Source organism: Mercurialis annua, linkage group LG4 (assembly GCF_937616625.2).
Source record: "Mercurialis annua linkage group LG4, ddMerAnnu1.2, whole genome shotgun sequence".
Taxonomy (NCBI): domain Eukaryota; kingdom Viridiplantae; phylum Streptophyta; class Magnoliopsida; order Malpighiales; family Euphorbiaceae; genus Mercurialis; species Mercurialis annua.
The window spans coordinates 35,160,457-35,175,723 of NC_065573.1; the positions used below are offsets into that span (position 1 = coordinate 35,160,457).

The window sequence follows — 15,267 nt, forward strand, 5'->3', positions numbered from 1 at the left end:
TATTTTAACACGACTCTGTATAATCAACATAAATAAAAGAGAATGTGCAATTTGTCCAAGGATAAAAATCAGGGCAAATCTTGACAGTTAGATCCAGAGTTTCCTCAAGACAATTAGTTGGGATAAAATACATAATGACAAGATGAAGATCACCCAACACCGAAGAGTGACACTTTGGTTCATTCCTCAAACTCATGCATGTGGTCTAGTAGATAGTTGGCTGCCAGTTCTTCATTCTTGTTGCATGCAAAGAACACCTCCAATACTAAAGTTCGTTCAAAGCCCATTGCTTCAAGCTGCCAAATTCAGTTTATCAATGAATACCAACAAAAATGTAGCGAAATCAAATAAAGAACATCCTTTTCTTTCGAATGTAAATAACGAACATTTAAACATCTTGACTGCTTTTGAGGTCTCTTAACTGATAAGTATGCTAGAATTAACAGGCACTACTAAAAATATATTTAAGAGCATAAGATACGCGTGCTAGAGAATAGGCGAGAGAAAATACTTGTATGGTGAATTAATAAACCTAAATACAGCAGTAAAACTATACAAATTACGATCTTGAGAAGATTTCAAATTAGTTTATAAATGACAAGAAGTCATAGTAAAGCGCTCAAAAACTTATGAAGTTTGGTATTTCACATATTTTCAGATTATTAGCTACATTTGAGACATGAGACATGCTGTTGGTCTATTTCCACCACAAAAGTAAAAATAGGAGTTAAATTGAGTAGAAGAAACACTGCTACTAGCAAGTAATGAAAATGTACAATGACTACAGTTTAAAAATTGTGATATGCAACAAGAAACCATGAGACACAATAGTAAATGATATTGCACTGAACCAGAAAAAACTTTTATATCAAGAAACTTCTTCCATACTTACTCGTTCAATTGCTTCACGCTCCTCAGGGGTCACAGAGACAGCTTGGGGAACTGATGAGGCCAACTGACCAAGCGGGTCCCTGATCAGATAAAAGAAGCGAATCAGTACTCACAATTTCACATACAAGCAAAACTCAATAAAGCATTCCGAGTTCTAATGTATCTCACCCCTCTCCTTCAACAGGTTCATTTATCAACCGCAAGAAGTCAGCTTGGTGTTCTTGAATAAGCCGCATAAGGTGTGGATTCTGCTTCCCTAGTTCCTGAAGCATAGGCTGTGATAAAATGCACACTGTAGTTATTTGATATGGCAAGGTGTACACTACCCAACATCTGCTCAAAGCAGAAAAAAAGCTATGAATTACCTGGAGGATTTGGGGGTTTGCTTGCACCATGGCTCGCAAAGCTTGGAACTATGAGAAAAGTTAAGTTAGAGTTCCCAATCCATGCCAATTAATAAACTTTATAACGATCTTGGGTAGAGTATTTTACATACCTGTTGACTATTGCGCAAAAAATCCAACGTGCCTGCACTAGAAGCATTGGATCCCATAGCGGGAAGACCCTGGTTCCATAAACTTATAAACATCACTAAACTCCATAATTATGCTGAAAAGTCAAAAATCAAGTAAGTTACTACCTGTGGGAAAAGATCTAAAGGGTTAGCATTGGGCCCAACACTGGTTGGGGCAGGTAGTTGTTGAGCTGGGGCAGGTGGATTTGCAGCCTGCGCACTAGCAGGAACTCGGGGTACTGGTTGGACTTCTGCTTGCTCAGGAATCCCCTGACAAAACATTTTGAATTGCTAATATGAATACAAAAGAATACAGCCAATTCAGATAGATCTATGAATCAGAAAAATAATAGAGACAAATACAAGTGAAGTGTTCATCTTATTCCGTCTTCCCAATAGAGAAGGAACAGAAACAGCTTTTGTTGAACACCTGACAAGAAGTATCAGTTCTTAATCTTGAAAAATGAGTTGTATGGTGAGCTCAGCTAGATGCAGTCATCAGGTCAAATTTAGGACCAAGAATTCATAGACTTACAGAGTATAGATACTCAACAGCCCTTGCAGGGTTGTTAAATGCAGCACGCAGAGCACGCACAACAGTTTCACGATCCCAACTTCCTCCTCCCATGTCCAGTATCTGTTGAACAGTAGACTCTAAATTACTTCCTGCAACGAGATTTGAGGCTGCTTGTCCATATATGTCCGTTTCTGAACTGCTTCAACAACAAGCAATGAGTAACATAAGATGTACGCAAATCATGATAAAACTAAAATATTTGGGATTCTGTATGGACTCAGAATAGTATGAAATACTATTAAACTGGCACAAGAAACACTCACGAAATAGGATTAACTACAGCAGGTGTAGATTCAGAAGCGGATTGTGGTCTGCAAAATAAAAAGATCCAGAATGAGTGGTGGAAAAATGAGCCAACAAATGTCATTAAAGATGCACCTAATATTGGGAAAATTAACAACAATGAGTAGAAAATTTTTTAGCATTTAAATGAAACTAGAGAATACATAAAGGAACAAAATTTAAAACCTACATCTCTGCAGTTGGTGCAGGAGATTGAGCAGTTGTTGCTGGTTGTGTTGTGGTAGGAGGCAAAGTACTTGCAGGTTGAGCCTGCATTGACAAGCAGCTGTCTTAAAAAACACTCAAATGGAAACTCAATGGCATTAATTTGTGCTTTGCAAACAAAAAGAAACCCAAGTGAACAAGCATTCTTTACTTGTATTAAGAAAAAGAAAATAAAAATGTGTGTAAATTATAGAAATGAAACCAAATAGCAATCAAAAACATTGAGTTTTTAAAATTCAAGGGGAAAACAATAATTTTGACCTAGGTGGGTGAAAATAATCTTCCTATGTTATAATTCAACAATAGTAAATTATTTCCACATGTTCCCAATCAAAAGATATTCAAATGTGAGTAAATGAAAATATATTGATTGCACCTCTCTAACTACTGAGAAAATAAAATAAATGAGGTACTTCTAATAAGGTAAATCATTGGTTTATGATGCAACCATCCTAAAAAATCACTAAAAGATTAAAACCAGAAAGGCAGAGCAGTTATCTTAGATTAAAAAAATATATCCTAATGAGCTGAACAAGAAGTGTTATTTGGTAATCTTTAAATAATTCATGCTAGATAATTGATCCTTTGCCCAAACCATCAAAATACTCATTTGACTCAAGATAACTACCAGCTATTGAGGCATTCATGCATACACTACAAAAGTAGAATAAAGTAAAGTTAAATGGATTAAGTTAAAGCAATCGAAAATCACATGAAAGGCTAATATACAAACAGCTAAAAGCATCAGCAGTTATTTTAGAAACCAGGCATATTTAGTGATATTTAGAGAAAAAATCAGCCACAACTCAGTGACTCACAAGCTTTTGTCATGTGCCTCATAAACAAACATTTTTATAGGAAAATCATCTAAGCAAAATAAATTTGAATGGTACCATAAAGACTGGGATTAAAGCATACTTGAGGTGAGTATTTTGAACTTACTTGACTTGTTTGTGCGGATGAGACAGTTGACACTCCACCAGGAGATACTTTGGTCTGCACATGTTCCAACATGTGAAATCAAATAATATATTTTGTATATTATCATGCTTGATAATGAATCCAGAGAACTAAAAAAAAAAAGCTAAAGCAACTCCCACTTCCAACTACAAACCATTGTCAATGGATAAAATATTTTGATAGTTCCAATGTTATACATGGGGAGTAAAAAAGCAGCAAAAGGATTTCTCAAGTCGCTTAAAAACGCTATACGGTCACTAGAAAACTAGCTGTAGTCCTTTGTATCGATATAAGAGGCTTAAATGACAAAATTAAGAAAACATACATTCCCTATAACTATAAATTCTCTCTTTCAAGAGACCGTTGTCTTATTTATTTTACTTCAACAAACAAGCTAATAAAGTGTGTGCCTATTCAGTATAAAAGAACTCCGCAATAGTGTGCTTACATTCTTTCAGTAGGTACAAACAAGTGGAGCAAAAGCGTGTCCATACATATAGTCAGCAACTTATTCCTAGTCTTCATGCAAAAATAGATGTCAAATTCTATCAACTACTTTATTCTTCCATCGCGAAACATAGGAATTAATTCAAAAAAACTGCATTCTAGCATACTCACCTTGCTCAGCATAACGACGATAAAAGTATTTTCAGCAACTTTATTTTCCTCAAGTGTTGTATTATCCTTGAGTACTTTTCCCTGATAAATTAACATCTGTTGTTCAGCTGGGTATACATCTCTACCTTGTATTTTCTCTACGTTTTTCTTCACATCTTCCACCTTAGTAACACCAAAAAAACATATTGATAACATTACTGAAAAACTCTAGAACATGACTACATTCATGAAACCCTAACATTCTTGAAATTCGATTTCAAAAACTGGAAATTAAAAAGAAAAAATAGAAAATTCACTGAGCACGTAGTATTAAAGCTATAATTAGCACAATTGATGTAAATAATAATCTAAATTTAGAATTATAATTACCGTGTCTTCAGGTTTAACTTCGATCTCGAAATTAGTTCCTTTCAGAGTTTTCACAAAAACCTTCATTATGGTGAGTATTTAGTCTGTACAGTAACCTCGTCGGAGCGATCCTTATTCACCGGAGAGTGTCCGATTCACGGTCGCTGCCGCTGTTGGCGACGAGATGGATAATAATAATAATTATGTTGGACACAAAAGTTTTGCTTCTTCGAAAAGCTGAAAAAGCTGGCTTATGTAAGCAATACTGAGAATGATCGTGTCACAGCGCTGTTGATTGCTTCAGGAATAAATAGTCACAGTTTATAGTGGATCGGGGTTTGATTTCTTTGACATGGTGAAACGTGTAGGGTTTTAATTTGTTTGTGAGGTGCTTATGTAACAGTTGTTGAGTGATGCGATGGGGCCGGTAGTGCAAGAATGCGGAAGGTGAAATTTGGATTAGGATTGGTGTTTAGTTTCCTTAAAAAAGTATTATTTCTTTGCTATTTAAAATGTCGAATCTTTAATTTCTAATTTTTTTTTACTGATTGGGGAGTTGTGAGTTTGTAAAAAGACTTGAATTCATGACTTGTCAAAATGTTGATCAACATTTTTTTCATCAATACGAAGGAGAGTGCTTGTAGATAAATTTCCACTTCTAATAATTCGCGTTTATACTACTCCCTCCGTCCCAATAGAGTTGTCCACTTTAACTTTATCACACAATTTAAGAAAAGCAATAATTATGTATAGTTTTTGTAAAATTTTCCTTACTTTTCTTGTCATACCCCTATTTAATGTAGGGTCCACTTATAATTTATTTTTATTAGTAGATTTTAAATAGGGGTAATATAGAAAAATTAAGTGTAAATTTAGTTATTTTTTGAAAGTGGATAAGAATTTAAAAAAAATTCTCAAAGTGGACAACTCTATTGGGACTGAGGGAGTATATAAGTTCAACTAGTTAAATTTTTAAAAAGTTAGTAGTTAATTTTGATAAAAACAAATTATTTATTGCTCAGAGGCCATCTAGGTAAGTGTTAGGTGGCATACTTGATACTTGTCATAAGTTTAAAAGCAAATTACGACAAGATGCCTGAAGTATATTATAATTAACAGTTTCGTATCACTTATTTTAAAAATCTACTTAAAAGTCCCTCAGTTTTAATTTCGTTAACTATTAGGTCCCTCCGTTAATTTTGACACTTATTTTCAAACGATTTGGTATTCCACCTTTAGTTTCATGAACCATTGGGTCCCTCACTTTTAATTTTATTAAACGATTTGCTCCCTCACTTTTAAACGATTTAGTATCCGAGTTTCAATCTGTTAAACGATTTAGTCCCTCACATTAACAGAAGGATCTCTCAGTTAACGGAATTAAAACTGAGGAACCATTAAGTAGACTATTGAAACAAGGGGTACCAAACTGTTAATTATGGTATACCTCAGGGGCCTCTAAGTAATTTGCTCTAAATTTAATGATATCTAGAGGCATTATGTGATTTTATGCATATATTATTTAATCCAAACCTGAATATTCCCCATTGTGATTTTTTTTACTTATGAAAAAATTAAGATTTTTTCAAGTTCATTTTAATTTAATAGGTCATATAAACAAATATATACCATTCATTTATAGATCAGAAAGTTCAATTTTAATTAAATTAATCATCACCATTCATTTTATAATGAATGGTGTAAAATTGTCAATTTGACCACTCAAGTTAGGCTAACATCGTTCATGGCTTCCAACTTTTTGACCCTTTTACGACAAACCTCTTAAGTTCTATTTTCGGATAATAAATCCTCAAAATTTTGATTTTATGACCAGTAAACCCTTTTCGGTCAAAAAATTATCAACACCGTCAGAGATTACTGATATAGCATTCAAACAAAATATACATACTTACCAGTCATGCCACCAAAACTTAAAAATTCTAAAATTTAAAAAATTTAAAAGCAAATTCAACACATGAACTCGAAAATCCATTCACTCAACCCCTAACCACCCACCACCACCTTACTGTTGTTACCGTCGCCAACCATTGATCTCGCATGAGGACGAACTGTTTGTCGTCAGGGGTGGCAATGACAGGAAATAGTGAGTGGCATCGTTTAAGGATTGAGTATGTGAGTTTTAGTGTTTATGGGTTCGGTTACTAGAAAACAGTCTATTAGCGACGAATTTTAAATCAGTCACTAAAATCAAATTTAGTGACGAATTTTGAATCCGTCGCCAAATCCTCAAAAAAATTGGCGGGGTTTGTCCCGCCAACTTTTCCGTCGCTAAAATGGCGGGACAAACCCACCAATTGTTTTTTTTTCCACTTTTATCGACAAATTTAAAAATCCGTCGCTAATAGTGTTACTTTTTAGCAACGGATTTCAAAGTGTTACATTTAGCGACGGATTACACACTAAGAGTATTAATTCAATTAAAAAAATATTATTTATTAAAAAAATAATTATTTTTTAAAAAATAATTATTTATAAAAAATAATTATTTATTAATAAATAATTATTTATTATAAAAATTATTATTTATTAAAAAATTATTATGTATTAAAAAAATTATTTATTAAGCAAATTATTATTTATTATAAAATATTATATTAGAATGCCGTAGTAAAGTATAAAAGTAATAATTTGTTGTTTTTATTTAAAATAGTTATTAGGAAAAATAATTTATTAATTATTTATTTAAAAAATAATTATTTATTCCAAGAACAGATCCATACCCTGTGGATGACCGGAAAATTTTCCGGTCATCTTTCACTCGGAGAAGATGACTGAAAAATTTTCCGGCAGTGGTGGGGTGGCGGCGGTGGTTGGGGGTAGTTTGGGTTTGAACGGGTGGTTGGATTTTGGGTTGAGTTTTTTGATTTAATCATATATTATATTTAGGGGTGTTTTAGGTATTTTTATTCTTTTTTATCTTTTGATGACGTGTCAACTGACACATGACGCTGTCATTTTTTTTTTAAAAAGACAGCCGCCAAACAAAAGATGGCACTAGAGATAATTTTTGTTCATAAGGGTCGTGGTGAGCGCCGCCACAAAAATCAGGGAGTTTTGTGCCCGTTTTTAAACATCAGGGGGTTTTGTGCCCGTAGCCCTAAAGTGCAGGAGCCATGGGTGATTATTAGCCTATTTATCAAGAGATGACTTGGTTGTGTTCAGATTTCTCGTTAGTTTTTTTTGGTCGATTTTTTAAGGTATCAACTATAAGATGTACAAATTAAATTTGAGTAACCTTAAAATAATAAATCAGTTTCAAGTGTCTTTTTTAAAATATAGATAACCTCAAATATTTTGACTTTTTACACAATTAGTAAAAAAAATTACAAAAATATGCGTACCAAAAAACCATTTTCGAAATACTAAAAATATCTAGATTTTAAGACCATTGAAGAACCATAAAAATCCTCCGCCAGAGATTATTTTTTATTATTAGTATTTAACTTCAATCATTCAAATTTAATGTTAATACGATTGCTTCCCGTGGTGATTTTTACTATATTTATTAATTAAGGTGCTTTTTAGGATATTTTATTTTTGATAAAATAAATATCATGTTATGTATTTGTCATATTTTTTAACTCACTGGTAAATAAATTAACAAATTAGATTTAAAATAAAATGGTATTGTGTTCTTTTAATTATTGATGGATACCGAATCCTATTGTAAATATAATGGAGCCGAATCACAGGAGATCCACTCTCAGGTGATACCGGACTCCCTCTGAAGATCCGAAGATATGAAGGAGATGCCGAATCCCTTAAGATTCGGTGATATGTTAATAAAGACCGAATCCTTAGAGATTCGGAGATACGCCAATGAAGACCGAATCCCACATGATCCGCCCAAAGCGCGTTAGGTCCGAGATTCGGGTAATCGACTAAGAATGGAAGTATTGTCCTATTCGGACACAAACACCATACATGCAAGGATAAGCTCTACTTTAGGAAGATAAGACTATTTAGGAAGACGTTCCTAAATAGGACCCTTATCAGATTAAGGTAGATCACGACAAATCAGAAGAATCCCTACGATACCGCTGAATCCCTACAAAGTAGGATTCACCTGCCTAATACGACTCTATTAGGTATATTCGACTACTATAAAAGGAGCATGAGGTATGCCTAAAATCACAATTACATTCATATACACAAAACGCTGCTCAAAGCTCTAAACTGACTTTAGCATCGGAGAGTTAATCAGACAACCACCGTCCGGTTAGCTTCTACCTTGTTTTGCAGGTCTTACTCGCCGGTTCAAAAGGCAGACTCCATCAATTATTAATAAATAAATTAATTAAAATTGATAAAAACAATACTGCGCTACGACGAACACTCTTCACGAACGCACTGTCGTTGCCACTCCTCTAAATCCAGTAATACTGAGCTACGATTAACACTCCTCTAATTCATTCAAAATCAGACTCTAGAATCGCAAACGAGAGGAAATATATCTACAATTCCATGTATGCCTATGTTATATATAATTAATTATTTTCTCAAAAAATAATAATATATACGCTACAAAAAATACTATAATTGGCAACAATAAATTTACAGCTAAATTATTTTTGTTGTTAAAAGGCATTTTATAGCAGCAGTTTTAAAAATTGTTGCTATTAGTCAAGTTATATGCAACAATTTAAAAAATTGCTGCCATAAATTAAATTTTATGCAACATTTGAAAAAGTTGTTGACTTTAGTCAAGTTTTATGCGACAATTTAAGAAGTTGCTGTCAAAAATCAAATTTGTTACAACATTTTAAAAAAGCTGTTGTAATAAGTCAAGTTTTATGCGGCATTTTAAAAAGTTACTGCCATTAGTCGAATTTTATGCGGCAATTTAAAAAGTCGATGCCGTCAGTCAAGTTTTATGCAGCAATTTAAAAAGTCGCTGCCATTAGTTAAAATTTTATGCAACAATTTAAGAAATTACTACCATTAGTCAAGTTTTATGTAACAATTTAAGTAGTTGCTGCCATTAGTCAAATTTTATGCAATAATTTAAGAAGTTGCTACCATTAATCAAGTTTTATAAATATATATTATAATAAAATTATAGTAATTTTTTTTAATTTTAATGGTTCAATCTATGGTAAATCGGTTCAATTATAAAACAATGGTTACACGGTTCGACCATTAGGGTTTCTATAATATTTTTTTAAATTGTACCAGGGATTTTATTTATTTATTTATTTATTTATTTGGTTAGATGTATTAAGTTTAACTTAGGTGTCTACAAAGCTCTGTTAATTACAAAATCAGTCTTTAAAATTAATTGAATAAAATTAAATAAAACCAACCCATAAGACAAAACGACAACGCATTTTAATCATACCTTCAAGGATTGTTTAGCCTAGTAAGAGATTTGTCTTTATCGCCCCTTTCAAATTTTTGATCTGAAATGACAACGCATTTTAACCATTCCCTCAAATTTCTCATCGTTGATCGTAATTTTTGATCTGAAAAGGTGAAGCTCTGCTAGGTCGCTGAGCATGAAATTGAATCTTTGCCGATTTAAGCTTCTAACTTTTCCATGGCTGCCTCTTCTTCTTCGGGTACGGACTCGGGTTGCTCGTCGGGCTCTGAGAAGTTGAAGCAATAGCATTTGTAGTATTATTAACAGTTGCGGTTTCTAGGGTTTTTAATCGTGGATTTTCAGTTTCCTACCAGGTCTGTTTGATTTTCAGGGAAGGATTCAAGGGACCTAGCCGATTGTAATTGATTCTGGAAATCGCAGGTGTATAAAGAAGCCAACCGTGAATATCTTAAAGCTGTTCTTGACGGTGTTTCTGTTGCTGGTCTGGTCGGGATCTTGCGTCAATTAGGCGATCTCGCTGAGTATGTTCCATGTTTTTCTTCTACATTTAATTAGTTTTGATTGAACTTAATTAGGACTAATTTAAACTGTTCAAGATTTTTTAATGTATTTTATTCAGTTAATAATTTAGTTAATCTGAATTGAAGTTTGCTAGTTAATTCTAAGTAAAAATTTACATTAGCTAGTTTTTTTTTAATCCAATTGTGTGATATTGTGCTCTGAGTAGGAGTGGGCGTTGAGTAATTGCTTCATCTTTTCCTCCTTGTAAAATTCATATACTGGTTTAACAATGCTGGGCAATGTTAACTGTCCTAAGCTAATGATCAAATAGAAGTGAATGAATCTGATATTTCAGTCATCATTTGATCTCATTTTTTTCAAATTTGTTTTTCCTTCATTTTTATTGTTATTATATTCCATGTTCTTTTATTGACTATGATTTCATAGTGTTCTACTGCACATTTCAATTTTAAAGCATTGCTTAATGTCCTTGATTAATACTGCACATCTAACGTGTGAATAGGTAACAATCCTGTTTTTGAAGGCCTTTTTCTATATGTATATCTTGACTAACTGGTCAACCTCTTTTAGTTTGTCTGTCTGCTTGGTTCTCTCTGCATTTTGCTCGACTTCTTAAAGTTTTCTGATATACTTTTTTTCCCTGCACATTTTTATAGCATGTTTTAACATTTACAGTGAAATGTTATGTTTTGAGAAGTTGGTATTTGTTCTAGCAAGTGTTATTTGTTTGTAATGATCACAAATGTTATTATTTTCTGGGTATTGCATTCTTGATTACACTAGTGGGATTTACAGAAGCTGCTAATTCCAGTATTTCTTGTAGTGATAATTAATTCTATATTCATTGGATTTGCCTGCAGGCAAATTTCTCTTTGTAAATGAGATCGCTTGCTGTTTGCTAGGTAGGTTAAACAATAAGCTTTTGGTTTGATTTTTCTGCAATTGCTTGGTTTTGTCTTGTTCATCTTCTTATTTTCGGTTATGGGTTCTTGTTAGTTTAGCTATTAGCCACATTCTGTTTGCTTTACTAGATTTTTTTGTCATTGTTCTTCTGATTTGGGACCGAATAATTGTTTATGGGCATGCCATCATATGTTTTATATCAGCATTTGTTTTGCTATGTAGATAAAATTTTGTTAGTAATAGGGGCATATTTGAACCTCTTCCCGATTTTATTTAACAGATCGAATGCAGGATTGGAATCCGGTGAGGCAATCGAGAGGTGGAAATGGAAAAGAAAGGGAGGAAGAAGGCGATGATAAAAAACAAGGTTGGCATTGTTAGCAATGAGGATGATGATGATAATCTTTTATGTTGGTTGTTTGTTCATAGAGGGATAAAGTCAATCTTCCTATGTATAGCTGTATTTGGTCTGTTAGTTCGACTGGGTGTGTCTCTCCATCCATACTCTGGTGCTGCAAATCCCCCCAAGTTTGGTGACTATGAGGCGCAGCGCCACTGGATGGAAATTACTCTTAATCTTCCAGTTAATGAGTGGTATCGTAATAGCTCTGCCAATGATCTCACTTACTGGGGACTTGACTATCCTCCCCTCACAGCCTACCAGAGTTATGTTCATGGTCTTTTACTTAGATACTTTCAACCCCAATCCGTTTCTCTTTTTACTTCTCGAGGTCATGAGTCCTATCTTGGGTGCGTATCAATCTTTGTTCTTTTCTTAAATAGCTTGCAATTAATTCTGAACTCAATATTTACTCTTTATTAATGTTCTTTGCAGGAAACTGCTCATGAGATGGACAGTACTTTCATCCGATGCTCTGATATTTTTTCCCGCGGTTCTTTATTTTGTTCTTGTGTATTATGGAGGTCACTCCAATGGACGTAAAACTGATGTTGCATTGCACATTGCCATTATTCTAATGAACCCATGTTTGGTGTTAATTGACCATGGTCATTTTCAGGTTTGTATATGTTTTCCTTAGTTGTATGTATACCTTGTTATTCAATTTGCATAGTACATACAACATTCTCTGCCTAACATAATTCTGTTTCAGTATAACTGTATTAGCTTGGGCCTCGCTGTCGGAGCTGTTGCTGCTGTTCTCTCTAAGAAAGATCTTGTAGCTTCTGTCCTCTTCTGTCTCTCTCTTAACCATAAACAGGTACTTTTCTTCCTGTTTAATATTTATAGGTTTTCAATGTTATTCTTTCTTTAAAATCCCTGGTACCTGTAGAGAATGCCAAGGCATTAAGTGGTATTGTGCTAGTTTCTAGACGAGTGTGCGCTGATATAAATTAGAAATAATTTGGCAAGGTTTCTCTTCAAATTAGAGATACAAGACCAAGATCCATAAATAAAACCTTGAGAATTCGTTATTTTAAGGGTATTCTAAATTGAATCATGCATTTGCAGTGTGCTTGTGAATATGTATAATCAATGCTTAAAAAGATAATTTAATAGGGTGATATGTACAGCTTACATAAATGGAACCTATTGGCAGAGTCATGACAATGCTTGTTTGATTGTTCGGGAGATGCCCAAGTAGCTTGGTTGATAGGTCTTCTTTATGTTATTTAAATATTTAACACATAATTTGATGTCGTTTTGGCTGATATCACAACCAAGTTTCTCAGCAGTTTCTTTATCTTTTACCATCAGAACCTATAACTTCCTGGAAGTAATTAGTTTCATTTGTTATGGGTAAATGAGCACCATTTCAATTTCCCTTATTCAACTTTTAATTTTTTTGAGATACTGCATAGCACAAATATGGATACTGTGTTAGCTATTGTGAAACGATTATAGGTTTTAGTTGGAACTCTGGGAAGGAATGGTACTGAATGCATACGACCTTCAATAATTACATTATTAAGAAAGTGGCAAAAATTTAATTTATGTAAGAAATTGATCAGGCCATTAGGTATGGGACCTTGGTCAAATCATTTTTGGAGAAGAAGAAATTTAGTATTGGTTCATACTTTCACCAGCAGGTTTTGGCATTATGGCTATTTAATCTCGTTGATTCGTGTGCAAGGTCTGACTAGCATCCTGAAAATCTTGGCATTACGTATAAACTTGTATACGAGTTCAAGCACCTTAGCGTATTTCCAACCAAGGTGCATCTCACCTGTTTGCTGTGCTTTGTGCTTTGTTTTGTATGTTCTGACATGCCTTATTGATGTGAGAAATCATTGTACTAGTTTTGAGAAGCAAAATACAATTACTTGATGATGGGGACAAAAAAGAAATACAACTATGATAAAAGAGTTACGTATCCCTGTCAAGCCAAATTTGGAAAATCATTAGGTTACTTATCCATCTAATGTGTTCCAACTTCAAAGATTGATTCTTGCTATAAGCTTTCGGTTACTTTACTTTTTCTTGCAGATGAGTGCGTATTATGCTCCTGCCTTTTTCAGTCATCTCCTAGGCAGCTGTCTGCGGCGAAAGAATCCCGTGCTTGAGGTTTCAAAGCTGGGATTTGTGGTTTTTGGAACATTTGCTTTTATTTGGTGGCCCTACCTCCATTCAAGAGATTCCATTTTTGAGGTAAATAGATTCCATTTTTGAGGTAAATAGCTGCATCACTATTGAAATGTGACTAATGGTTTTTCTTTGGATTAATTGATATAACTTCTTTCTATTTTTGGTAATCGACTTCTTGCTCCAATGCGCAGAACAGATGGCGATTTCTACTCTTGTATCCTATTTATTAATCATCAGATTGCTATTTTTATATACTAAAGGCCACTGATTATATCAATTAAGTATATCATAGATAGTGAAGGCGTCATTTTACTGAATTTCTTTTCCAAAAAATCAACGTAGTACAGTCAGACACAATCCAAACCCTAGACCTTGATTGATACATACACATTGTTATAATGACTGTTGTTAGAATGTTTGGGGCAGTAGATGATATATAGCTGCTAAATGACTGTTGTAAAATTTATTACGTAACTTAGTCGTTGCAGTTTGCTGGTGCTTAATACAGGTTCTCTCCCGTCTTGCTCCTTTTGAAAGAGGGATATACGAAGATTATGTAGCTAATTTCTGGTGCACTACATCAGTTCTCATTAAGTGGAAGAGATTATTTGCAACACACTTGCTGAAGATTATCAGCTTAGCTGCAACCATATTAACCTGTCTACCTTCGATGATTCAGCAAATATTGCATCCCAGCAGCAAAGGTTTCCTTTATGGGCTTGTGAATAGTTCTTTCGCTTTCTACCTATTTTCTTTCCAAGGTACGGAAAATTTCTTTCTATTTTTCATAAATTCTATTTTTCATGCATAATTTTTATAGCAAGATTTTGCATTCTTTTTGAATTTGCAGTACATGAGAAGTCAATTCTGCTCCCACTTTTGGCTGCAAGCTTACTAGCTATGGAACTGCATGGTACTTTCGAGTTATTAATGCATTATGCTTTATTCTCCATGTTTCCCCTTCTGTGTCGGGACAATTTGATAGTTCCATACATCGCTCTATATGCTCTCTTCTTCCTCCTTTACTTTGCACCTAATAAAAGAAGAGTTGCTACCATTTGTTCTGCCATCCCCACTTCCGTTTCAATTATGCTAACCGTTCTGTATCTATCCTCTTTGATTCTTCATATCATTTACTTGACTGTGCATCCTCCGGAAAAGTATCCTTTTCTTTTTGAAGCAATGATCATGCTTCTTTGCTTCACTCACTTCGTCGTGTTCGTTTTTTACACTAACATAAAGCAATGGATGTTGTCAAGACAATTTACATCAAAGGAGAAAGATAAGAAACTGCAGTGACATTTCTATTATAAATTTTGCATTTCTATGATTGGCATTTTGGAGACAACTTTAGTATTAATTGGACTCTTTTCAATTAATTTAAATATAGATTTTTAGTGATGAGAATGAATTATCTAGGGATAACTGTAGAGCTAGTATCCAAACTTTGAGTGATGTATCAATACATCGTCAAGTTTTAATGTTTATAATTTCTGTAATTTAAAATTTACTTTTATTTTAGAGGGTGATATCCTTGGAAA

At 33.7% G+C, this 15,267-nt stretch overlaps 2 protein-coding genes across 10 annotated transcripts; one reads left to right on the top strand and one right to left on the bottom strand.

Moving 5' to 3' along the window:
• Nucleotides 1-4,654, bottom strand: LOC126677762 (ubiquitin receptor RAD23c). 2 transcript variants are annotated; one of them, XM_050372539.2, is made up of 12 exons: nt 4,437-4,654; nt 4,068-4,229; nt 3,432-3,485; nt 2,455-2,534; nt 2,246-2,293; nt 1,941-2,121; nt 1,532-1,675; nt 1,388-1,456; nt 1,257-1,304; nt 1,060-1,166; nt 893-971; nt 1-296 (listed from the first exon to the last, which is right to left on the bottom strand). In XM_050372539.2, exons 1-12 carry the CDS (start codon nt 4,500-4,502, stop codon nt 180-182), a joined length of 1,155 nt encoding a protein of 384 aa, XP_050228496.1. In that variant the 5' UTR covers nt 4,503-4,654; the 3' UTR covers nt 1-179. The 2 variants fall into 2 exon arrangements, with proteins under 2 accessions (XP_050228496.1, XP_050228497.1); XM_050372540.2 differs by having other exon boundaries at nt 1,941-2,118; nt 4,437-4,650.
• Nucleotides 4,655-9,754: 5,100 nt separating this feature from the next.
• Nucleotides 9,755-15,267, top strand: LOC126677655 (probable dolichyl pyrophosphate Man9GlcNAc2 alpha-1,3-glucosyltransferase). 8 transcript variants are annotated; one of them, XM_050372385.2, is made up of 8 exons: nt 9,755-10,277; nt 11,139-11,180; nt 11,462-11,931; nt 12,017-12,200; nt 12,294-12,401; nt 13,628-13,789; nt 14,235-14,487; nt 14,577-15,267. In XM_050372385.2, exons 3-8 carry the CDS (start codon nt 11,507-11,509, stop codon nt 15,023-15,025), a joined length of 1,581 nt encoding a protein of 526 aa, XP_050228342.1. In that variant the 5' UTR covers nt 9,755-10,277; nt 11,139-11,180; nt 11,462-11,506; the 3' UTR covers nt 15,026-15,267. The 8 variants fall into 8 exon arrangements, with proteins under 8 accessions (XP_050228342.1, XP_050228344.1, XP_050228345.1 ...); XM_050372387.2 differs by having other exon boundaries at nt 11,473-11,931; XM_050372388.2 differs by lacking the exon at nt 11,139-11,180 and having other exon boundaries at nt 9,755-10,109; nt 10,177-10,277.